We start from the raw sequence: 26,176 nt of genomic DNA, 5'->3' as shown, positions 1-26,176 counted from the left end.
GCCTTATAGGTGGGAAATTTCTTGGGATGTGGAACAATAACTGGAGAAGGGTTGTTAGGGTTGGCTGGAGCATGCTGCCTAGCCTGTGCTAATTCCAGTTCATGCTTTCTCTCTTTTTCCCTCTCTCCCTTTCTCTTTCTTTTATCTCCAGCTCTCTCCTGTGGGCAGCCTCTTTTTCTCTTTCTCTCAGCTCCATCTCTCTTTCTCTCAGTTCTCTCTTTTTGTTTTATTTCTAGTTATTTTTGTTTCTTTTCCATGTCTCGCTTGTGGTCTGCGTCTTTGATTTGTTCCTCTGTCTCCACTCTTGCTCGTTTCTGTTTCAGGGTGTCCTTGGTAGTCATGGTTTCTGCTTTCTTGTGTTGGGGTGCCCTCTGGTATTTACTGCCTGAAATGCTGCTTTTCTGTTGCCTCCTTAGGGTTGCTTAGCAACAGAGTCTTTTTTTAACTCCTTCTACCTAGCTATTCCCGACAGAGTTAGGAAAAAAAAACCATTCATTTGCAAATGTGTTTTGCTGGTGTATGGTTACTCACAGCTGGAGTTCCTTTGTTTAACAAAGATCCTTGTTAAACCCTAATGCCTTTGCCTTCAGAGTACCAGAAGGGAGAGACCAAGAAAATCTTGCAGACCTTTGCTTTTAAAAACAATCTCCTCTAGCCTTCTTTACACACAGCTAGCGGGGGAAGAGAGAGAAAAAATCCTACTGGCTTTTGATCCTAAACCCAAACCTCTTAGTCTGCCTGCAGATAGCTAGCAGGGAGAGAAATAAAAACCTCACTGGCTTTTGGATTCTATCTTATCTATCTATCCCACATGCTGCACACCATGTCATGGTATAATTCCCCACTCTGAACCTTAGCGTCCAAAAGATGTGGTACCAGCATCAATCCCTCAGCTCAATTACCAGCTTAGTACATGTAGCTCTGCCAGCAACCAGGAATTCCAGTGCCTGGTACACTCTGGTTCACCCAAAACCTTTCCCGGGGACCCCCAAGACCCAGACCCTCTGGATCTTAACACAAGGAAGTAAACCCTTTCCCCCCGTTGCCTCTCCCAGGCTTCCTCTCCCTGGGTTACCCTGGAAAATCACTGTGATTCAAACGCCTTGAATCTTTAAACAGAGAGAAATTTTCACCTCCCCCCTCCTTCTCTCTCTCCCTCCCAGACTCTCCCTGAGAGAGAAAGTAACCCTAACACAGAGAGAAATTAACCTTTCTCTCCCCCTTCCCTCCTCTCCCCCCACCAAGTCCCTGGTGAATCCAGACCCCGTCCCCTGGGGTCTCACACCAGAATAAAAAAAACAGCGTAAACAAGATAAGCTTTTAATTAAAGAAAGAAAAACAGTAAAAATTATCTTTGTAAATTTAAGATGGAATATGTTACAGGGTCTTTCAGCTATAGACACTGGGATTACCCTCCCAGCCCAAGTATACAAGTACAAATTAAAATCCTTTCAGCAAAATACAAATTTGAACTCCTTCCAGCCAAATACACATTTGCAAATAAAGAAAACAAACATAAGCCTGACTCGCTTTATCTACCTAGTACTTACTATTTTGAATCTATAAGAACCTGTATCAGGGAGATTGGAGAGAAACCTGGTTGCACATCTGGTCACTCTCAGAACCCAGAGAGAACAACAACCAAAAACTAACAGCACACACACAAACTTCCCTCCCTCAAGATTTGAAAGTATCCTGTCCCCTGATTGGTCCTCTGGTCAGGTGACAGCCAGGCTCACAGATCTTGTTAACCCTTTACAGGCAAAAGAGATATGAAGTTCTTCTGTTCTGTTAACTCTTACTTATCTGTTTATGACAACCGTACCCATAGCAACCCTAACCCTAGCTCCAAGAGCCCTAGCCATAGGAATCTAACCCTAGCTCCAAGTTCTCTCCCCATAGGAACCTTAACCCTAGCTCCAAGAGCCCTATCCATAGAACCCTAGCCCTAGCTCCAAGAGCCCTACCCATAGGAACCCTAACCCTAGCTCCAGGAGCCCTACCCATAGGAACCCTAACCCTGGCTCCAAGAGCCCTACCCATAGGAACCCTAACCCTGGCTCCAAGAGCCCTACCCATAGGAACCCTAACCCTGGCTCCAAGAGGCGTACCCATAGCAACCCTAACCCTAGATCCAAGAGCTCTACCTATAGGAACCATAATCCTAGCTCCAAGATCCCTAGCCATAGGAATCCTAATCCTAACTCCAAGTTCCCTCCCCATAGGAACCCTAACCCTAGCTCTAACAGCCCTACACATAGGAGCCTTAACCGTAGTTATTGTTTCAATGTATCTTTAACATTATTTTTTAATTAATGTATTTATTTTGGAACAGGACTATCTTGAAATTAAACGAATGATTTTCCCAAGGTTTTACTTTCTCAGTAGTGCTGAACTTCTTGACATTTTAGCTGAAAGCAGAAATCCAGAGGCTGTGCAGGTAACATTTCAATACTGCATGCTAGGAACATTCTTCTTGTTACATGTAATGACAGACTGTTCATATGTTATTCTGTTATTTTCTTTTATGTCTGTACCATAGCCTCATCTTGTGAAATGTTTTGCGAATATCAGGAAGTTATATATACGCAGACATGACGAGAACTCTCCGGTGGTGGTGATGATCGGTTCTGCTGAAGAAGAGACTCTCTTAGTGCCAAAGTATGGTATACATACATTGCATGATAATTAATACAATGGAAATTTAAGAAATTTCTGCTGATTTTTCGACAGCTCTTTTCAATGTAACTTTGTATGGATTCTTTGGTGTACAGATAGTGTTGGTTTGAGGTCTCTGAAACTTGTAACCAGCAGTTTCAAAGCTTCCTTATGCCTCATCATAAACATGCAGATACCATCTAATGATGAATCAGTTTTGAATATTTTGAATGACATTAAATCTTGTGATGTGGAGCTCTTCTCACACTGTATTATAAAACCTTAAGGACCCATTTCAGCCCTGGAGTCAGCATATACAGTTTCCACTGATTGCAGTGGGAGCTACAGCTACTTCAGAGCTGAATTTGCGTGCGGAGACTACTATAAATACTAACTTGAGAGAATACGCTGTCTCAACATTTGTTTGTAACATGCACAGTGCCTTACAAATCTAGAAGCTGGTCAGATTTGTCGCATAACAGCTGGTAAACATTTTGCATTAGAACAAATGCATTCTGCAGCCCAGCATTTCTCACACTTCTAAGACATATGAGATGTTCTTCTTCAAGTGATTGCACACGTCTATTCCACCTTAGGTGTTTGTGAGCGCCAGTGCTCAGTTGTCAAAGAGTTTTTCCCTTAGCGATAGCTGTTGATGAAGCATGCACACCAGCAAGCGCACAGGCATAAAGAACCAAACCATCTGACCTCCCTCAGTTCCTTCTTACTGTTTGTAACAATTTTTGGAGCTCCCTTTCCTTGCATCTGCAAGTTGTTAGTCAAATCATGTAAATAGTGCTCATTCTAATTCTGTGTAGTTAGTGTACTTAATACAAATTGTTTGTGTGATCCAGCACCCAGTCTAGGTACTGACTCTGGTACCGGAGATATGCCATGTGCCATGGGTTTCAAGCCCTGCCACTCTTGAGGTGAGGCAGTGCCTAACAGTGACCCTCACCCCTGCTGCCTCAAGAGCTTAGGGTAGGCTCACATGAATAACAAATGTAGTATTTGTAAGGGATTAAAGTCTGCTCCAAAAAAGACAGGGCAGCCAGATTGAAAAATCTGCTGCTGAAATCAGTTCAAATGGAGGACATAGTACCATCTACCTTGGTTTGGGTATGGAGCACCTCTGCTTTAGTCAGTAGTGCATATTCTGCATTACTGGTACTAACAGGCAGATTGTTGTTGCTAGTAACAAAGAAGAGGCACCGTAAATTGTATTTGGTACAAGGATCATTAAAGGAAGCGAAGAGGTCAAAATCAACTGAAGGCTCAAGAGGGTGCTCAAAGCATACACTCCCCAGGCAAACCTCTAAGCAGGGTTGATTGTTGACACCAGGGCCCAGTACAGGGCTGTTCTGACCAGCTTCCGAAGCACAATCATTGGGATCACCTCATGCTCTGGTACTGTCTCCTTCTGAGGCATTTGAGGCTATGAGAGTGCTTTTGAACATCTCAGTGCCATCATCACTAGCAGTTCAGGAGTCCTACCTGGCACTGGTGCCCAAGCTACCAGCATAAGTGGTTTCACCATTACACTGGGCAGGTCCAACTGAATTAGCCATCAGGGTTCTGATTAAGACAATGCTGCCTAAGGGAAAGGCACAGATCTCCCTGGCTCCCCTTTCTTCGGAGTCTGAATCTTCCTCACTGGTACTGTTCAGTACAGCCCCACCATGGTAGCAACAAGAGGCTTCTTCATCAGACTCTGAAGTGGAATCCTATGTGTCCTAGCCTAGCTAGTCCCACCATCAAGAATATGCTACCTGCCCACCCTGGTTTCATTCTCAGTATCAATGTTTACTTACTGAAAGGACCCTGGGGCATTTTAGAACTCATGGGGGTTTTCCCCCTAATCAAGAGCTTCCTCACCTCTACCTCAGCTGACTCCATCTAGTGGCTATCAGGAGCATTGATGCTGCAAACACCCTAGTTTTGGCACTGAGCCTGACCAAGTGGACACAGGACCCCTCTCATTAACATCCACAAGAGGAGTGGGAAGTGGACAAGCTTCCAAGATGGCTGGCATCCTCTTTCTCTGAGGTAATTGTGGCAGAACCTATTTCTCTGCCTCCTGATGATTTTAAGACACATCAAGAGTTGTTGAGGATGGCTGTGGTCTTGGACATCTACTGTCAAGGAGTCCAGGAAAAATCCAAGTTGATGGACTTCTTGGTATCTGCAGCCCAAGCAAGAATAGCTCTTCCTATTAATGATGCTATTTTAAGGCCTACCAAGGTTCTTTGGCAGGCCCCAGCTTCCCTGCCATTGACTGCAAAAAAAGACTGGAGAGGAGGTACTATGTCCCCTCTCAGAGGTTCAAGCACCTCTGTAATCATGTCCCTCTGAGCTCACTTGTAATGTTAGCAGCCAATGAGAAAGAGAGACATGGTCACGGGACATCAACCCCCTAAAAATAAGATGGCCAAGAAGCAGGACTTATTTGGGAGGAAGCTTTATTCCACGTGTGGGTTATAGCTTCCTATTGCAAACCAGCAAACTTTACTGGGGTGCTATGATTTCACCCTGTGGGATATAGATTCAAAGTTCAAAGACAAACTCCCAGATGATATGAAACAAGAGTTCCAGATATTAATTGAGGAGGGTAAGTTGGTTGCCAGAATGGCTCTGCATGTGAGTCTAGGTGCAGCAAATGTTGCAGTTTGGGGCATGGCCTCTGCCATCACAATGAAATGCTTGTCTTGGTTACAGTCTTCTGGCTGCCTTCCAGGAGTTCAACAAACAGTCTGGTTCATCAAGGCAGGAAGCATCCTCCACAAGCTTATTTTGATGTACGGGTTGAAAGCAATGTACCAGTTCTAAGAATGCCATCTTTTTCTTCCCAAGTTTTTGCAAACTGTGTGTTCTACCTCCATTGTGATTGGGGCCACATCACAACAGATAGGTGGGTTCTAAGCGTGGTGGAAATGGGATATACACTCCATTTTATTTCTGCTCCCTCCCACCTACCCTTCCTGTCCTCCTTTAGGGACGTCTGTCATGAGGCAGTGTTACTGCAAGAAATACAATTGCTTTTCCTGGTAGGAGCTATAGAAGAGATCTGTACTGATACTGAAGGCAAAAGGGGATCTCCGGCCTATTTTAGATATAAAGGAGTTAAACAAGTGCCTAAAAAAGACAGAAATTCTGGATCATCACTCTAGCTTCCATTATTTCTTCCCAGGAGCCAGGAGACTGGTATGGTGCTCTTGACTTAAAGGATATTTGCTTTCATGTGGCAGTTCATCAAAGCATAGAAAATTTCTGAGATTCACTGTCAGCTGATGCCCTTATCAGTTCACAGTGCTCCCTTTTGGTCTGTCAGCTGCCCCACATGTATTTACAAAGTGTATGGTCACAGTAGCAGCATTCCTCCAGAGAGCAGGGGTCCACATTTTCCCTTACCTGGCTGGTATGAGGTCAATCCAGGTTGCAGGTGTTGTCCAGCATAAGCAAAATCCAATCCATCTTCGATGCATTTGGCTTAGTGATCAACACAAACAAATCATCCCCATCTCTGGTACAGAAGATAGAATTTACTGGCGCAGTCCTGGACTTGACAATGGCCATGACCTTACTGCTGCAGACAACGTTTTATGCAATGCAAAATCTCATTCTAGACTTAAAGGATTATCCCATCACCAGGTGAGAAACTATGTTAGGCTACTGGGACACATGGCAGCATACACTTACATAGTCAAATGTGACAGGTTCCATTTCATGCTCTTTCAAGACTGGTTGTCTGAGGTATATTCACCAAGGTATATTCATAGCAAATTAGATGTTATTCTCCCTTAATTGGTGAACATACCAAACCACTATCTGCAAAGGTGTTCCCTTTGTCCCTCCCTAACAATGTCTTTCCTTAGTCATGTATGCCTCAAACCTGGGTTGGGATCAACTGGTACCCCCACAAATGCAAAGTCTCTGATCTACTCAAGATCTCAGTCTCTATGTAAACAATATATGAGCAACCCAGTTAGCTTGTTCACATCAGGGGAAGGCGTGTATTGGTGCTGACCAACAATATGCCAGACATGTTTTATATAAACAAACGGAGAGGACAGTCCTCACTACTTTATCGGGAAGCAATCCTGCTCTGGGACTTCTGCATTGCCAACTCTGTGGTTCTGAAAGTAGCCCAAGTGCTCAGAATATGCTTAGCAGGTTATTTCTCAGTCATCATAAGTGATCCCTTCACCTAGACATAGCAAGGTCTATCTTCCAGCACTGAGGAACATCCCGACTGTATCTATTTGTAAGAAAAGACCACAGGAAATGTCAGCTTTGCTCCCAAGTGGACCACAGTCGAGGTTCATTAATGGATGCTTTTCTACTGCTTTGGTCAGAGAGTCTGCTGTATAATTTCCTCTAACCCTCTTCTGTCCATAGTTCTATGAAAGGTCAAGCAGGATAAGGCCTGTCTTATACTGATTGGTCCTGCATGGCCCCATCAGCACTGGTTTTCAAACTAGTTAGACCAGTGGTAGGCAACCTGTGGCTGCACGCGGCCCATCAGTTCGCCATTCCTGGCCAAAGGGAACTGCAGGAAGCAGCAGCCAGCATGTCCCTGCAGCCCGTGCCGCTTCCCACAGCACCCATTGGCCAGGAATGGTGAACCATGGCCACTGGGAGCTGCAGGCGGCCATGAAAATGTAAACAAACTGTCTGGTGGCCTGCAAGCAGATTATCCTGATGGATCATGTGCGGCCCACAGGCTGCAGGTCGCCCACCACTGAGTTAGACCTATCAATCAGTCTGCCACTGTCAGTCTCACTACATACAGACTTGAATTTTTTCCAGAGTCATTGTTGCCTCCTCCACTCCAGTCTACAGGCTCTTTGCCTGAGAAGCCTGAAGGCTTTGTGGTTAACATCAGTGGAGGAGTTCTGTTTTAGAGAAGTTCAGGACATGCTGCTAAATAGAAAAAAAAAACAACTAGAACTACTTACCTGGCTAACTGGAAGAGGATTTCCCTCTGGTCCAGACTGAAAGGGGTTTTCCCCATTCTTGCTTCTATTCAGCATGTGCTGTCTCTCTTCTGTCCCTGAAACATCAGAGATTGATGATTAGCTCGATCAGAGTACATTAAGCGGCTATATCAGCATTTCACCTAGCTGTGGATAACCATGCTCTCTTTTCCAACCCAATGACCGTAATATTTTTAAAGGTTTTGGACAGACTATTTCATCAGGTACAGAACACTATTCCACCATGGAGCCTGAATCTAGTCTTAACAAAGCTGACAGGTACCTTCTCTGAGCCTCTAGCAACTTACTTTCTGTTGTACCTTTTGATGAAGGTGGTGCTGTGCAGAGAACGTGGAAATTGAGGGCGCTAGTATCAGATCTTCCATATACGAGTTTCTGCGTGGACAAAATCTATCTTCATCCTCGCCCAAGTTTTCTTATAAAAGAGGCTTCCACTTTTCATACTAACCAAGAAATTTTCTTACTGACCTTCTTCCCAAAGCCAGAGTAATGAGGTGCTGGAGATGCTCAGGATGTTAGAAGAACTGTAGCATTTTATCTGAAAGGACTATATCTCAATTGTTCATTGCATTTGCGGACAGAATCGAGGGCAGTCCTGTTTCCACACAAAGGATTTCATCATGGATATCCAATTGTATTTGCCTTTGTTACGATTAGGCTAACATCAAGCCACCGTATAGAGCATAGGGTCATATGACTAGGTCCCAAGCAACCTCTCGGCTTTTCTGGCAAATATGCCCATACTGGACATTTGCAAAGTGGCAACTTGGTGATTGTCACACATTTACCTCTCATTACATTATCTCTCAGCTATGTTGACACTATGCTGAATTTGGATGAGTGGTTCTCCAATCCCTGTTCAAAGAAACTCCTAACCCACCTCCAGTTGAGACTGTTTGTGAATCACCTACAATGGAATGGACATGTGCTATCATGTGTAGAAGAAGAAATGGTTACTAATCTTTCTGTAACTGTTGTTCTTAGAGATGGGTTGCACATATCCATTCCATAATCTGTCCTCCTTCCCCTCTCTGTTGAAGTATTTCCGGTAGAAAGGAACTGAGGAGGGTCAAAGGAAACTTGGCCCTTTATGCCTGTGCGCAGCAGCAGAGGGCTGTCATGCCAGCCCAATGGGTACCAGTAAGGGAAAAACTATCCTCCAACTGTGCACTGGAGCACAACAATACTTACAATGAAATGGACATGTGCAGCACATCTGTAAGAACACCAGTTAAGGTTAGAAACCATTTCCTCCTCCTCTCTGCTTTCTAGAGGTGGTTCAGTGTCCTATCACAGCGTGTGCTGGCCATGCCCTGTTTTTTGGCTTGCTGCCAGAATTTCTGCAATTAGTGACAGTTTACAGTGGTCCCAAACATCTCCTTTACCAGTTTTACTTTATTATATATCTTTAGTCATTAGTGAGCAACCTTTACTTTTTCTTCCTCCTTCCTCTTAGATTGGGTATTTAACACTATGGTGATTTATAGCCCCCAGATCTGCCACTGGAGTGTCTCCCTACTGGGACTACTGCACCATGGCTGAGTTTTCCTGAAAACACTGGACTAAATCAAAGCAGTGGCCCATTTATGAAGAAGTGTTTACAGGCTCATCTCAAGGCAAATTATGCCCTGCCTGTTTACAGCCAGCTGATTCTCATGCTGCCAGGGTATGGAGCTCAGCATTGGGTTGGCATGCTGGGACACTCCTTCCCTAGAGGACTCGTGACTCCAGCCCAATCAGGATCTCCTGAACTTCTTGGGTAGAGGGCCTAAGGACAAGGAGGAGACCATTTGACCAGCTCAGAGGGTAAGCCCTGTGACTAATCTGGGCCACACACCATTTCCTGGAACTGTGACCCTAAGGACAAGGACACAGAGAGAAACATATCTAGGGCACTCAAGACTCATGATGAAAAGAGCCACAAGAAACACTGGGCTGGCCACAGCTGGGCAGCAACTTCTGAAAAACAGGCAAAAAGAGCCAGAAAACAAGAAGAGAAAGGAAAAAATATAAAAAACGTATATCTGATTCAGTGTCTTTCTTCTTTTCTGAGGAAGGTGAGCTCTCCAGTTCAAGTTTCTGAGCAGGACATGGAAAAATACATCAAAGGACTTTCCACCCTGACAGATTTAATACTAGTCACAGAAAGTCTGCATCTGCTATTCAGATCCACCTAGAACAGATACCTAATAAGAAGGTCAAGGGCAAATACCCATCAGCCAAATCAGTGACCAAGATGCCAATCCTGCTGCACTCTTCCTATGAGGATGTGATCAGGGATCAATAGAATACCCTAACAAGAGTAAGTGCATTAGCAGGCATGCACTTAGATACCATAAGATACAAGAGCCAAAAAATTGCCAACACATTTGATCCTGTAGGTGACATCTTTAGCTAAAGATAGCATAATCCTATCAGAAAGGGATTTCTTGATAGCAAGATGGAAGTCAAAGAAGGTATTTTGTGACTTTCTTGGCTGCCTTCAGAGTTCCCTGGCCACTACCTGTTTTGCAAGAACCACAGTATTCTGGCTGAATGACCAACCCTGGATAATAAGGACCAACCTGACTTCAGGTCTAACTTGAAGAAAGTATTCTAGCAAAGACTTCGTGGCACATGTGTATCATTAAATGCAATATGATTCTCAGCCAGGATCATGTTATCAGCTCAGCAGCTGGGCACCACATTTGACTATATCTTTGGATGGCAGAGGTGCACACAAAACAAGTGTTATGCTCATCCAGATTCACAAGATCTCCACTATTTGGAGATAAATTTAATAAGACAGTGGTATACAGTGCATGCAAACTGCAGCAATCCCTTCCTTTCCCATGCGGTGCCTCAAGAAGCTATGACAAGTGCAGAAATGTTCCTTTCATCCATCTTTTTCATAAAAATACTAAAGGAAAGATAGCAGGTATGTCAGGGGAAAACTTTTTAGCCATGGATCAAGTGGCAAAACCGAGGTGGTAGCAACACCTCTAAGGACTCACCTATGAGTCTGTGCCTCTGACCACATCTGAATCTAGGAGGCAGAGTGTCCCGCTTCTCTAATGGATGATGTCTGTCCATCACTGATGAGTAGATGAAAGCAGTAGTAAGTTTTGGTTACTCCCTTGAACTAAGGGCCCCACTGCATCACTTATTCATCCAGTTGCCTATCTCAAGCACTCGGGCTAGTACTGAATGAAATCTGTAGCCTTCTGCACAGAAGAGCAATACAATTGCTACCCTCGTAAGAAAGATTCTTGTGGCTATATTCCATATTCTGTATTATCCAGAAATGTATAGTGTGAGTTAGTCATCCTGGACCTCAAACTGCTCTACAAATGAAGAAAATGAAATTGTGGATGCAAAGTTAGCCTCAGTGGTAGAATCCCTGTAAAAAGGGGATTTCCTTGTCTCAATGGACCTAGCAGATTCATAACTGCATGTACATGTCACTGCTGTGTATTAAAATTTGTGTATGGCACAGCTGACTACCAGTACAAACCACTGCCATCATTGTTTTTGTCAGCACCCAGAGTCTCTATCAAGATGCAGGTGGAGGTCATAGCCCAACTTTGGTCCCAGGCTTTCATCTGTATCCTTTCCTGGAGGACATTTCTATCAGTGCTCCAACCACAAGTTGGACACTTCAAGCATACTGTTTTGTGATAAACAGGAAAGGAAATATCCGATTCCTTTCACAAAGATAGATCACCTAGAAATGGATATAGACACTTCTGTGACTGTAGTCTGGCCTTTATTGGACAGGTTTGAGAAAATCCAAAAGCTTATACCTGTGTTTGTAAGGAACACAAGGCCATCCATATCTCAGTGTCTCTGGTTTTATGTATAGGAACTACCTTCTGAGGAAGATCCCATATCAGGTTCTCTAGAAGTTTCTTTTCAAGGTTTGAAATCACTTACCGAAATGCACGCAGTATCAAATGCTGGTTCCAAACCAGGTTCTGGATTCCCTCAGGTGGTGGACAATCCTAGAAAATGTCTGTAAGGGTCTTTCCGTATGCCGTACAGACTCATAGGTACTCACAACAGATACCAGCCTAACTGTGTGCAGAGCACATCACAGACACACAATAATGCATGGCACATAGAACTCTATAGAAAGGAGCCAGAGCATCAAGCTTGTGGAGTTCAGAGTGATTGAAGTTAGCCCTAAAAAAGTTCTAGTGCTACCTCAATTTTAATTTTTATATATATGTGGGATAGGTCCGTCAATGGTTATTAGCCAAGATGGTCTGGATGACAGGGAATAGATCACTTGATAAATTCGCTCTTTCTGAAGCATCTGGCACCAGCCACTGTTGGAAGACCCAATTCTGGGCTAGGTGGACCATTGGTCTGACCCAGTATGGCCATTCGTATGTACTGTTTGCGGGCCAGCTAGTCTACATACATAGTTTACTGATTGATATTGAATTTCTTGTTACTAATCATATTCTTGAAGTTTTTACATAGATTTAGAATGATCTACTGGCAGCAAGCAAGCGAAGAGGATGTGCCAGTATGGGCTGTGCTACAACACTGAACTGCCTGTGGAAATGCAAAGAGGAGAGGAAATAGCTCGCACAATCTCAGAATTGTGGGAGATATTGCTAGCAGAAAGGAAGTTATGGGGTAATAAATTCCTCATTCTTTCATGAATGTGTAGTTAAGACACAACTGTTGTGAAAGGCATGATTGCTTACTCAAAATTTTAAAGCTAAATAATCTACAAACTAAGGCCCCAACTCTGCAAACATTCATATATGTGTAACTTTATTTTGGTGAGTAGTCCTATTGACTTCAGTAGGATTGTACATGCAAGTAAATTTACATATGTATGTGAGTATTTATAGTGTTGGGCCCTAAATAATGACACATTCAAGAAAAATTATGTATTCCTAGTTTTAGTTACAATTATTTTGTATTGTAGTGTGCTAAACAGATGTCACCCTTTGCTACTTTAAAAATTAGTTCAACAGTCAGCTAAAGAAGGTCTGAAATCAGCGGTAAAATATTTTTTTCCATAAATGTAAAGTATCTTTGACTGTGAGAAGTTTTTAAAAAAATCTATTTAATATTTAATCTGAATCTCTAGCATTACTTACAACAGATCATTTTTTTCTATTAGGTGTCTATAAAATAAGGATAATAATCCCTTTAGTCCTTGTAAGTGCTAAATATTATATTTTCAGTTTTGAAGGCTTTCTTAGTTATTTCTCTAATTGTACTTACCCAAAATAGAGAGACACACTAATTCTCTCTTCCATTTGTATTATTCTCTATAACAGTTTCTCTTGTAAAGTATAAATATGATATTAATCATTTATGAAATGCGTACATTGCCACCTCCATTTTTGAATCTTAAAGAAAAAATTAATAATGAAGCCAGATAACCAAATTGGACAAATTATTGAAAATGTTAATGACAGAGCAGGGTCTTAAAAAAAAGAATACAGTGTACTGATTGACAGTATAAAAAGGTGCACAGTATGGAAGGGAGCAGTAAAATTGCATTACACAGACTGAAAATTGGATTATAGCTGTTAAGGATTTTCAAACAATATGTTAGAGCTATATTGGAACATTAAAAACAACAGATGTTGTTGTTATTATTATTATTGTTATTATTATTAAGCTACAATCTACTGATTTGTCACAAAATAAATAAATTATAATTTAGATAGATGCACATGTAATGAAGAAAGGCCAGATCCTTGGCCCAAGATATTTAGGGAGTGACTACTGCTATGGGGAAATAGACTATGAGTGAAAGAAGAAGATCTGCCATATAAATGTCAATAATTGGCAACTTATCTTTCATTGGAAAATGAATGTGTTTCATTGGATTCAGAAATATACCTAAAATCTAAAGATTTTTTTTCCAAGTGATTGTTCACATGGATTTCACTCTTGGTGCACATATACCCCATGCATGCAAGATTGGATTGGCGAGCAGTATCTGTTGGAGAGGGACATATTTTTGAACAAAGTATCATACATTGCTTCTTCTCCAAGTGGATTAAAAAAGCTACAGACGCTCTCCTGAAATTGTCCTTCCCTGAGTGTGCTGTGCAATCCTCTTCTGACACCAGAGGAAAGATGCAGCTAGACCTCAGTCCTACAATCATTCTTGCTCTACAAGTGGCCTGTGAGCTGAGATTCTACCCTCTGTTCCCAGGGTACATTGACCAAGAGACCCAGTCCTCTTCTATTATGGCTTTGACCTCTTATGGGTGGGAATGAGCACCAGTCCAGAACTGAGCTGAGATCACCCTCTCCAGTGTGTATTGAGTCAAGGCACAAGACTTGGAATTCACAGCTCAGTGGCTGAAGGGCATCTAATGGCCTGAGAAGAGTCCAGAGAGCACCAGATGTACCCATTAAACCAGAGTACCATGTATCTTTCAGTACCGATCCTTCAGCACTTGACGTCTCATTACCCAACGTTCAGTATCCTGTGCTTCTATACAGGCAACCTTGAAACTGTTCCCCAGTGCCCAGCGCATCAGAACCTTGAGTGGTGGTACCAAGTGGTTTATCTGTGGCAATGTTATCAGAGTTTCTTTCCCTGAGAGCCTGAGGTTGGTGATAGGTAAACCACCAGCTTACAAGGTATGGCAGGTGAAGGATTTATATCTGACACTGACTTCACTTCCTACCCATTTAGGCAGGGCACAGCAGAGCCAGAGTACTCCTAATGGGACAGCCCTTCACTTGGAAGAAGTGTACTTTTTCTTCATTCCATTTGAGGTATCAGGGATTCCTTTCTTGCACACCCTCTTTCCCTCTCATTGATTAGTTCAGTGCAAATTAGGAAGAGAGTCTGGGAAGGGATCTGTAAGTGAGCTCTCTGTGTGTCTTCCACCTTAGTACCCATTTTGGTATCAGTCTTGACTGTGGCTGATGTCTTGGGAGGTGCAGCCATATTCATACAAACTTATATCATTGACCTCCTCTAGAGTTAGATCTCGCTTCTCAAATAGTCATTATAAAGCAGCACAACCAGGTCAGGTAGTGCAGGCTCAGATCCTGGAAAGGCAGGAGAAAAAAGTAGTGAGTAATAAAATTTGCAAGGAGAAGCATCAGCTTGTCTCTAGTGTCACCAATGCAATCTCATCCTCTACTGACAAGACAGTAAATCCCTGGATTTATTCATTCAACTTCATTCAACAATTTAAAGGTGTTCCACCAGAGTCTAATCAAGTTCATGGCAGACACTCTGGATATATCTCTGCAAGTGGTTCAGGACAAACTTCACAAACTCCTATACGCTTTGCACCTTTCCATGCCTGGCAGGCTCAGCAGTCCCCTAAATGAGGAACTGTTGTAACCTGTGAAAGATCTGTGGCACCCTCCAGATTCCATTCTGATCACATCCAGGTGAGCTGACAAGAGGTACCAAGCGCCTCCCATGGGATCTGAGTACTTTTATTCCAACCCAGTACAACAGTTGCTTGTGGTAGCTGCCATCCAAGATAGGTTGAAGCAGTAGGGGCCTCCCAAATGTATACTTAGGGAGAGAGACCCAAAGATATTGGACCTATTCACCCACAGAGTGTATTCATCTGCCAGCCTCCAGATATGTTTAGCTAAATGTCAGGTTCTTCTGTCCAAATAAAAATTATTTGAATTGGGACAAACTGCTACAAAAACACTAACAGGAACTATAAACCCAGCATGTCTGAAGAAGAGATGATAATCTATGCTTCCTTACAAGCTACACGCGGTGTGTCCGACCCAGTGATGCATGCTGTGGTTACATCAGTGGCCATGATGGGAAGACCTTCCTGGCTCCAATCAGGGAGGTCCAAGCATCAAAGAACCACCTTCCCTTTAACTTTTTAATTAAAATATGGGTGAGGATCTCCATTTCTTAAAGGGCTGTAGGACAACTCTGTGTTCTCATTGCTTCTCTGTTTCAGTCCCAAGGAGAAAACAAGTAAGACCACAGACCTCCTTCTTGCAATGTTCCTCTTCTTACTATTATTATTAGTCTCAAAGGACCTTGGAGCCATCAAGAGAGAAGTAGAGGTTCCACTGACAACCCTCTGGTTCTTCCTCTACTACTGCACATTCTGCATTCTCCCTCGGCCAGCAGGTTTGACACCAGTATTGAGAATCTGATTAATACTCCCAAGAATCCTCTTCCTTTTACTCTGTTTTATCCATCACCAATTTCATGAAACCTGAACTTGGATCATGGTGTACCAGTGGACCCTGAAAATTTTAAATAAGGAGTATTCTATCCAATTCCACTTCCTTCCTAGTGCTTCCCCCCACCCTCCCCATCTCAAGAAATAGACTCTTTCTACAGCTGGGAGCTGTGGAATAAGTGCCCTTACAGTTCAGGGGCATTTGGTTTTATTCACGTTATTTTCTTATCCCAAAGAAGAAAGGAGAGAGGTTGGTGTTCCATTCTGGACTTTGAATTACAAGAAATTAATCTCTCATTTCAACTTCAGGATGATGATTCTGGCCTCCTTAATTTCCTCGTTAGATCCTCAAGGCTTATTTGTGGTTCTCAACCTGCAAGACTTCTACTTTCACATATCCATTCATCTATCACACAGGGAATACCTCAGATTCTTAGTAGGAGTATCTCACTACAGTACAGGGTCCTGCCCTTTCATCTTTCCATGGCACTGAGGGTGTTCACTAAGGGGTTCGCTGTCATGACAAGTATCAGAGGGGTAGCCGTGTTAGTCTGGATCTGTAAAAGCAGCAAAGAATCCTGTGGCACCTTATAGACTAACAGACGTTTTGGAGCATGAGCTTTCGTGGGTGAATACCCACTTCATCAGATGCAGGTAGTGGAAGTTTCCAGGGGCAGGTATATATATGCAGGCAAGCTGGAGATAATGAGGTAGTTCAATCAGGGAGGATGAGGCCCTGTTCTAGCAGTTGAGGTGTGAAAACCAAGGAAGGAGAAACTGGTTTTGTAATTGGCAAGCCATTCACAGTCTTTGTTTAATCCTGAGCTGATGGTGTCAAATTTGCAGATGAACTGAAGCTCAGCAGTTTCTCTTTGAAGTCTGGTTCTGAAGTTTTTTTGCTGCAGGATGGCCACCTTAAGGTCTGCTATAGTGTGGCCAGGGAGGTTGAAGTGTGTTCTTCTACAGGTTTTTGTATATTGCCATTCCTAATATTTGATTTGTGTCCGTTTATCCTTTTCCGTAGAGACTGTCTAGTTTGGCCGATGTACATAGCAGAGGGGCATTGCTGGCATATGATGGCATATATTACATTGGTGGACATGCAGGTGAATGAACCGGTGATGGTATGGCTGATCTGGTTAGGTCCTGTGATGGTGTCGCTGGTGTAGATATGTGGGCAGAGTTGGCATCGAGGTTTGTTGCATGGATTGGTTCCTGAGCTAGAGTTCCTATGGTACGGTGTGCAGTTACTGGTGAGAATATGTTTCAGGTTGGCAGGTTGCCTGTGGGCGAGGACTGGCCTGCCACCCAAGGCCTGTGAAAGTGTGGGATCATTGTCCAGGATGGGTTGTAGATCCCTGATGATGCGTTGGAGAGGTTTTAGCTGGGGACTGTATGTGATGGCCAGTGGAGTCCTGTTGGTTTCTTTCTTGGGTTTGTCTTGCAGTAGGAGGCTTCTGGGTACACGTCTGGCTCTGTTGATCTGTCTCCTTATTTCCTCTTGCGGTATTGTAGTTTTGAGAATGCTTGGTGGAGATTTTGTAGGTGTTGGTCTCTGTCTGAGGGGTTAGAGCAGTTGCGGTTTACCTCAGTGCTTGCTGTAGACAATGGATCGCGTGATGTGCCCTGGATGGAGCGGGAGGCATGAAGGTAGGCATAGCGGTCAGTAGATTTTCGATATAGGTGTGGTAATGTGACCATCATTTATTTGCACCTGTGGTGTTCTAGGAAGTGGACCTCCCGTGTAGATTGGTCCAGGCTGAGGTTGATGGTGGGGTGGAAGCTGTTGAAATCGTGGTGGAATTTTTCCAGAGACTCCTTCCCATGGGTCCAGATGATGAAGAATGTCATCATGTAGCGTAGGTAGAGAAGGGGCTGAGTGGACAAGAGCTGAGGATAGTTGTTTCCAGGTCAGTCCATAAAAGATATGGCATATTGTGGGGCCAGCGGGTGCCCATAGCGGTGCCACTGATCTGGAGATATATATTGTCATCAAATTTGAAGTAGTTGTGTATGAGAATAAAGCCACAGAGCTCAGCAGCCAGTTGTGCTGTGGCATCATCAGGGATACTGTTCCTGACACTTGTATTCCATCTGTGTTTGGGATGTTCGTGTAGAGAGCCTCTACATCCATGGTGGCTAGGATAGTGTTTTCTGGAAGGTCACCAATGCATTGTAGTTTCCTCAGGAAATCAGTGGTGTCACGGAGATAGCTGGGAGTGCTGGTGGCATAGGGTCTGAGTAGAAAGTCCACATATCCAGACAGTCCTTCAGTGAGAGTGCCAATGCCCGAGATGATGGGGCGTCCAGGATTTCCAGGTTTGTGGATCTTGGGTAGTAGATAGAATAACCCTGGTCGAGGCTCTAAGGGTATGTTGATTTGTTCCGGTGTTAGTGTAGGGAATGTCCTGAGTAGATGTTGCAGTTTCTTAGTGTATTCCTCAGTGGGATCTGAGGGAAGTGGCCTGTAGAATTTGGTGTTGGAGAGTTGTCTGGCAGCCTCCTTGGTAGTCAGACCTGTTCATGGCGACAACAGCACCTCCTTTATCAGCCTCTTGATGATAATGTCTGGGTGGTTTCTGAGGCTGTTGATGGCATTGCGTTCTGCACGACTTAGTTATGAGGCAAGCGATGTTGTTTTTTCCACAATTTCTGCCCTGTGCACATCGGCAGAAGCATTCAATGAAGAGGTCCAGACTGTCATTTCGACCCTCAGGAGGAGTCCATGTGGAGTTCTTCTTCTTGTGCTGTTGGTGGGAGGGTACCTGTGTATCAATGTGCTGTTCAGTGTTGTCCTGAAAGTATTCTTTGAGTCGGAGACGGCGAAAGTGACTTCCAGATTGCTGCAGAACTGTAATCATGTTGGTGGGGGGTGGCAGGGCAGAAAGAGAGTCCCCGAGATAGGAAGACTTTCTTCTGGGCCTGAGTGTGTAGTTGGATAGATTGACAATATTGCTGGGTGGGTTGGGGGTACCACATTTGTGCCCCATGAGGCAGGTAGGAGTTTAGACAGCTTACAGTCCTTTTTCCTTTGTAGAGAGGTGAAGTGAGTAATGTAGATCTCCTGTCTTATTTAGTGAAGTCCGTTTGTAGGGAAGTTTGGTTATTAATTAAGTCTCCAGGTTGGAGAGCTCTTTTTGATGTTTTCCTGTTTGCTGTATAGGATGCTGATCATGGTGGTTCCTCAGTTTTCTTTGATAGAGATGGATAATATCTCACTGTGGTCTGTGTAGTAGGTAGATAGCAGTGGATTTTTTACTTTAGTCCATTTGATATGATGTCCATCCGTTTGCATTTGGAAAGGAAGCATGATATCTGTTTGTATTTGTGCAAGTTTCTTCATGAGGTTGATGTTATGACAAGTTATCTAAGGAGACAAAGGATCCAGATCAGCCCATACCTCACCTAACATGCTGATCCAGATCCCAAATGGTAACCAACTTAGACTCTTGGGACATATGGCCTCATGCCCTATATGATGCAGTTGTCCAGACTTAACCTACACTGTATACAAGAGTGTTTGAAATCAGTGTATATATGAGGAAGATAGCCAATGGGCATAATGGTCCCATAAGTTCTCTCCTAGTTAAACTGGTGGGGAAAAGTGTGCAGTGGGGTACCCTTCTCTGCACCTCTGCCTTTCAAGTCTCTGGTGCCAGGACCCCTCCATTCAGGGATTTAGAGTTCACTAGATCACCTTTAAATCCAGTCCCATGTTCCCCTCTGGAAGCTTGTCCTCCACATAATTATTCTAGCGCTCGGAGCCATTCAATTGGCCTGCCAGGCATTCCTACCACTACTCTAGGGATGCACGATCCAAGTTCTGACATACTAAACCACAGCTATGCTTATATCAACAGACAAGGGGAAGCAAGAGGCCATTCAGCTATGGAGGCTGGCACTTTCTGAGTCAAATCACACCAGCAGCTCTGCACCTTCCCAGCCTTCAGAACACTTTGACCAGGACAGCAGGCTAATGATCCACAGACATGTGAGATGGGTTTTAAATGGTTTGCTTGCAACTATTAATTAAACCTTGGAGGGACACTACATTGCCCGCTGTAGCTCTCACATACCAAACATTTTAATTGTTTCCAGTGCAGGTTACAAGGCTTCTACCACAAGCCATACAGTCAGAGTAGACCTTCCCTGGGCTACCCCACAAGACTCAGTTCAGTTGTGACCATCTCCCCACCATGTAACAAGGGGTGGAGTGACAGAGCCATAAGGCTGGGTTGGGAACCTCAATCAGTAAAGACTTCCCCCCGCTTCCCTCCCCCCACGAGTGCAACGTGTATCGTTCAGCTGTGAAATCCCGAACCTCATTGACCTTTGGGTAGCTTGCCCTTTAGCCTTACTTGCACTGGCCTCTGGTCACTGGACATGCAGCATGCCTGGTATCTTTCTCCTGAATGACCCAATCCCTAAAGTCACCAAGCCAAATGACGGTCCCAATATCTGACAGATGCTCTCTGTCCTTCCTAAAGAGCTCAGGACCATTGCATCAGCTATCACTATGTGCTCCTACTCCAAGTCACAAAATTATCCCGGCTGCCTCTGATTCACATTTTTGTGCCCTGTTGATGTGTGCTGGCTTATGACACCCCCCCAAACTCGTCTTGCAAGCATCTCCAACCAAACCAATTGAACGTGAGGCCTAGAGATAATGCATAACTCTTGATGGGGAAGGGGGGGGTGAGATTTAAAAGGTTCTGGAGGGCACATTACCTCTAATGTGAGATTATTGCTCCAGACATAGTCCATAGCCTTTCAGGCATGAGAGAAGCCAGAGAGTCAGCTATTCTGCTAACCCAAACTGGAGCTGTATCCTGTCCCTTTGGCATGTATGTTGCTGCTGCTACTCCTGCCATGATTCCATGAGCCACCCTTACAGGCCCACTCCCATTGTGTTTCCAATCCTGTATTGTCAGGTCCATGGTCCTTCTGCAGAATGTACATGACCCAGCAGAGAGGTTCAGATCCAGCCATCGCTTGACTGTCACTTTCCTCAGACTCATCCTTGTGTTTGAGTCCCATGTTTCTTGGTAGTGTGACCCAGGGCTGAATTTACTGGAGATTTGCCCTTCTGTCCTTTAGGTTTTGCTATATAAAATTTGTTAGCACACCCTAGCTTACCCTATCCATCTGAAGATCCTTGGATGTGGGTCAATGACTTGCCACCTGAAGCTGAGATCCTATTCCTGGGTCTTTACTCTCCAGTACATGGTAGATCCTCATCCTGGATCCTTGAACTGAAGTTTGGTATATGAGGTTCTCTTGCAAACACCAATGGCCTGAGCTTTCTTGCGGGGGGAATGGTCTGTGCACCCATCTGCCAGCCTGTGGAAATAAAAACTGACCTCTCCAAATGGGCTTGTCTGAAGCCACTGTTTTTGAAAAAAGTGTAAAGTCAAAACATGCCATAAATTCCATGGTTTGTAACATTTTTTCATTCAATAAATGTTGCTTTAAACCAACTTGTGGGTGCAGACATGGTCCCACTGGATACCACTGGCCAAAATAATCCAATCTTGTGTGTATGAGGTGGGTTGCATGCGCACCAAGAGGGGAAATAGATATGAACTACAAGTTGCAAGAACTAGAGTTACTTTAAGGTAAGTAAACCATTCTTTCTGGATGTGATCCTTCATGCATTATATAAGCCTACATCTCCATGGAGACAAAATTTCCATTGATTTCTTTGTAAGTTACGCACATGAATGAGCTGCAAATCTGTAGCCCTGGAGAAAGACAGTGGAATCCAAAGGAGAGAAATGTTTTCTCGCACTCGGGATTAGTTTCAAGTGTGTAGAATTGAGAAATAAGAGGTGCAGTAGAACTCCTAATGCCTACAATTCAAATAAAGTTGTAAGAATATGAAATTAAAATGTTCAGTTGTTTTCAATAAGTGCTGACTTTTCAATTCTACATTACAGAATTATTCGTAATTAGAGGCCCTGTTGAGCAGTGGCTAGGTAATGTAGAGAGCAGCATGTTTGACATGGTAAAAAAGTAAGTATATATTTCCCACTGAATAAAAAATTCTCTGTTATAGTCATTTGTGTTACATATTTATTTGTATTTGTGGTAGCATCCAGAGGCTTCAATCATGGTCGGGATCCTGTTGGCCTAGGTGCTGTATAAACACACAGTAGGAGATAGATAGTCTGCCCCCAGCAAGCTTACACTTGAACAAAAGACTTACAATTATTTAAAAAAAAACAAGCAAATGCATACCATAAACGCTCTTACCTAAAGCTAAATGAAAACTGACAGTGTGCAGAATTTCAGGCTTATGTTTGGTAGCATTGGCATGCAGGAGTGCTCAGAAATCATTTGAGATAACCAGACTAGTCCTTTCAAAACAGCAGAGAATGATTTCACTCTCCTTGGAGCATATTTAGTGCAGTTCCAGTTGAAGATGGGGATAGTTTCTAATAGTCTAATCATGTATTAAACAGCAAACAAAATTATACTAACACTTCTTAAAAAAACAATCGTGCAGATGGTTTGTGTGTAATTTTCAATCCCAACAAACTCCATCTTTTTCCACTTCATGTACACTTTAAGCGTTTTTCTGTTTCGATTTGATTCTGATTTATCCTTTTGTCCTTCTATAAGCTTTATTCTCAGGAGCCATTGGTGGCATGCCCCTCCATGAATTTCTGTCTCTGGACAGACATAACATCCTTTGAGCTCAGCCAAGATCTCCCTTAAGAGGCAGAAGACTTTAGAGGATTCAGGGAAAGCTCCAAAGAGGAGAAACTTGGTCTCCCGTCACAAGGATCCAGCTCCCAAAAGGCCCTAATCTCCCAATAAATTTACAGTATTGGTGGCCTCGACCTCTCAATTTGGTACCATGGAAGCAATGAACTCTTCCTCCAGTACCAGCAGAGCCAGAAGATCCTGGAGTGTTTCAGAGAAATATGGCTCCAGCAGGCCCATGTACTATGAAAGACAGGATGCCCAGGACATATACTTCTGTAAAATGGCACCGTATACATCAGACTTACTATCAGTGCCTTCTTCCTCTGACAAAATTGAAGCACCAGACACCTGAAGCCTGAGAACCTACCTGCTCCAGATCAACAGTACCATCCACCTCAATTCCTGCATTAGTACTGATCCACTCCATACCGCAGGAATACCACTACTCCAGGGACCTATCACATTTAGATGAACTGGATTCCTCACTGTTAAATAGGTACCAACAACTCTTGGTACCAAGACCCCAGTCTCCAGATTACCATTGCTTCCCAGTATTGCAAGATTATCTGCCTTTTTGTACAGGGCCCCCCTGCTTTGGAGGATATTGAGGAGGATGAAGGAGATATTCAGTCAGTCTCATATTATCAGTGCATATCCAGATAGAAAGCTATACTTTGACAGGATCCTTGTCCACAACAGGAACAGTAGAATCACCCTCTCTTCCGTATGGCCTCCCCCTCCCCCTAGTGATCATACTAGGATCCTTGGGCAGCATATCGGTAGCAGTTTGCCAAATTCCACCTCCATTACACCAAAAGGGTAGGGTTATACAGTCTCCCCATCAAACCCTTTCATGAGAAGACCTTTGAAGAACAAGAGAGTAGAGAGGAAAAGGAGACTGTGATGGGTCCCCCCTGAGTGCCACCTGGAACTGGGGTACCACTGAGCCCCCTGACCCACCAGCCTGGGCCCCTCTCACACTGTACTGCTGTGACAAGCTACAAAATCCTCCAGCCTGCACTTTCACCAGCATACATACAGATAGGAACACACTCAGCTTCAGTTACAAGCAGCTCTCTGACCAGCACCTGCATGGGAAAGCTACTCCCAGCTCCTCAGGCATACACCTGCTCTGGAGTATAAATCCAAATTTATACCGTCCTCCACTGCACAGACAACTGTACAGCATAAGTTTATAAAATTCACTCCCTCCCTCAATCTAGAGAGAAATATGCAACAGCCCTTTGCCCTGAGTTATGATTCCCACACACTAGTTTAGATAAAGCAAAAACAAGTTTATTACCTACAAAAGATGGACTTTAAGTGTTTATAAGTGATAGCAAACCGATCAAAGCAGAATACCTATAAACAAAAAATGCAAACTAAACTTATCCAGTCTATTTAGTATATTATGAATAGCAAATTCCCACCCTAAGGAACGATACAAGCAGGCTGCAGATTCTTAAGAGGCAATCTGCATCTGCTTTGCAGCTTGGAATCCCCAGGTGTTTCATTCACAGGCTAAAAAACCCTTTAGCCTGGGTCCAGCACTTCCCCCAGTTCACTGTTTGTTCCTCAGGTGTTTCCAGGAGTCTTCTTGGGTGGCGAGGGAAGAACACCAGATGATGTCACTCCCTCCTTTATATAGCTTTTGCATATGGTTGGATCCCTTTGTTCCCAAAGCCTGGTTCCCATACTAGTCTGTGGTAAAACATTGACATCCTAAAATGTAATCTAGAGACGTGGTCACATCACATGTCTTTGTAGAGTCATAGCAGCCATTACTCAAAGGCTGTCTGTAGTGTTCTCAGGAAGGCTCCCCAGGTGCGAGATGATAAGCTTCTCCTAAGGCCTATTGTTTTTTCCTAATGGCTCATTGCCCTGAATAGGCACTTCCCCACCCACTACCTAGACTGAAAACATCTAATCTCTTGGGCGTTCCCCAGGTGTAACTGCATTTGGAATACAGATACATAATCAATATTCATAACTCCAGATACAAAAATAATACATGCGTACAAATAGGATAACCATATTCGGCAAATCATAAAATTTTCAGTGACATCTCACATGACTTATCTTGCATAAAATACATCATAACTAAGTCATAATTGTATCATAATATCACTAAGTATATGGGGTGCAGTGTCACAGAGGCCACCCCTCAAACTCCTATTTCATCCTCATTTCCAGACAAGGCAGTCATGCCTCCATCATCATTAGTGGCCAACAATTTTTGTCAGTTCCAGGATCTTCTGGAGAGGTTGGTTGACAGCCTTCAGATACCTCTTGCAGAAGCTAAAGACTCACAACACAAGCTCCTGGACATTCTGTAGTTGGCAACATTCACCTGAGTTGCGCTAGCTGGGAAGCATCCCTAAGTGCAGCAAAGACTGTGTGGCAAACTCCTGCCACCCTATCTCACCAACTTGAAAATTGGCAGGTAAGAAATATCATGTTCCTCAATTTTTATTCTCCCCCAACTCCTACAGACTTAATTATCTTGTAGAGGATACTGGAAATGAGAGGGATAAACAGCTACTAGGTCTACTTCATAGAATATCAGGGTTGGAGGGGACCTCAGGAGGTCAAAGCAGGACCAGTTCCCAACTAAATCATCCCAGCCAGGGCTTTGTCAAGCCTGACCTTAAAAACCTCTAAGGAAGGAGATTCCACCACCTCCCTAGGTAACCCATTCCAGTGTTCCACCACTCTCTGAATGAAAAAGTTTTTCCTAATATCCAACCTAAACCTCCCCCATTGCAACTTGAGACCATTACTCCTTGTTCTGTCATCGAGTACCACTGAGAACAGTCTAGATCCATCCTCTTTGGAATCCCCTTTCAGGTAGTTGAAAGCAGCTATCAAATCCCCCCTCATTCTTCTCTTCTGCAGACTAAACAATCCCAGTTCCCTCAGCCTCTCCTCATAAGTCATGTGCTCCAGCCCACTAATCATTTTTGTTGCCCTCCATTGGACCCTTTCCAATTTTTCCACATCCTTCTTGTAGTGTGGGGCCCAAAACTTGGCACAGTACTCCAGATGAGGCCTCACCAATGTCGAATAGAGGGGAATGATCACATCCCTCAATCTGCTGGCAATGCTCCTACTTATACAGCCCCAAATGCCTTCTTGGCAACAAGGGCACGCTGTTGACTCATATCCAGCTTCTTCTTCGAGTGCTGTCCCTGTGGGTGCTCCACTCTAGGTGACAGTGCGTCCCAGCACTATCGATTGGAGATTTTCAGTAGCAGTGCCTGGTTGGGGTGCACGCACCCAGATGGTATCTCCCGTCCAGTTGGAATCTTCCTGAGTGCGTGCGCCCCACACCCTCCTCAGTTCCTTCTCAACCGTCCTCGGCTGAAGACGGGACTCGGGGCAGTGCTACCTTCTCTTCCCTGATCTCTATGGGAAACAGTAACAAAGAACATGGAAGTAATTATTAATTACTTCCCAGTTGTTTCCCTTCCTTTAGTATATTTACATAGTTAGTTATTTAGTTTACCAAAAAAAAAAAACGCCTCAGGCTTGTCTCCCATTGAGACACTCTCCTTGGCCATCTTTAACTCATAATGCCAGGAGCTTCAGGTTTCAAAAGATGCATCTCCTGTCAGGACTTCATGCCATGGTCAGATGGCCACTCTCATTGTGTCAAGTGCCTCGGGGACACCC

The 26,176-nt window shown here is 43.8% G+C and overlaps 1 protein-coding gene across 1 annotated transcript in view; it reads left to right on the top strand.

Moving 5' to 3' along the window:
* The window catches only part of DNAH14 (dynein axonemal heavy chain 14), a 496,436-nt gene that overhangs the window by 166,714 nt on the left and 303,546 nt on the right, over positions 1–26,176 (top strand). Inside the window, 4 exon segments of the mRNA XM_030558364.1 lie at positions 2,336–2,440; positions 2,543–2,661; positions 3,836–3,852; positions 21,751–21,808. Coding sequence (XP_030414224.1) covers positions 2,336–2,440; positions 2,543–2,661; positions 3,836–3,852; positions 21,751–21,808 — 299 coding nt within the window.

Source organism: Gopherus evgoodei, chromosome 3 (genome assembly GCF_007399415.2).
Source record: "Gopherus evgoodei ecotype Sinaloan lineage chromosome 3, rGopEvg1_v1.p, whole genome shotgun sequence".
In the NCBI taxonomy this organism is placed as follows: domain Eukaryota; kingdom Metazoa; phylum Chordata; order Testudines; family Testudinidae; genus Gopherus; species Gopherus evgoodei.
Note: the sequence above shows the minus strand (reverse complement) of the source record. Positions and strands in the feature narration are given on the sequence as shown.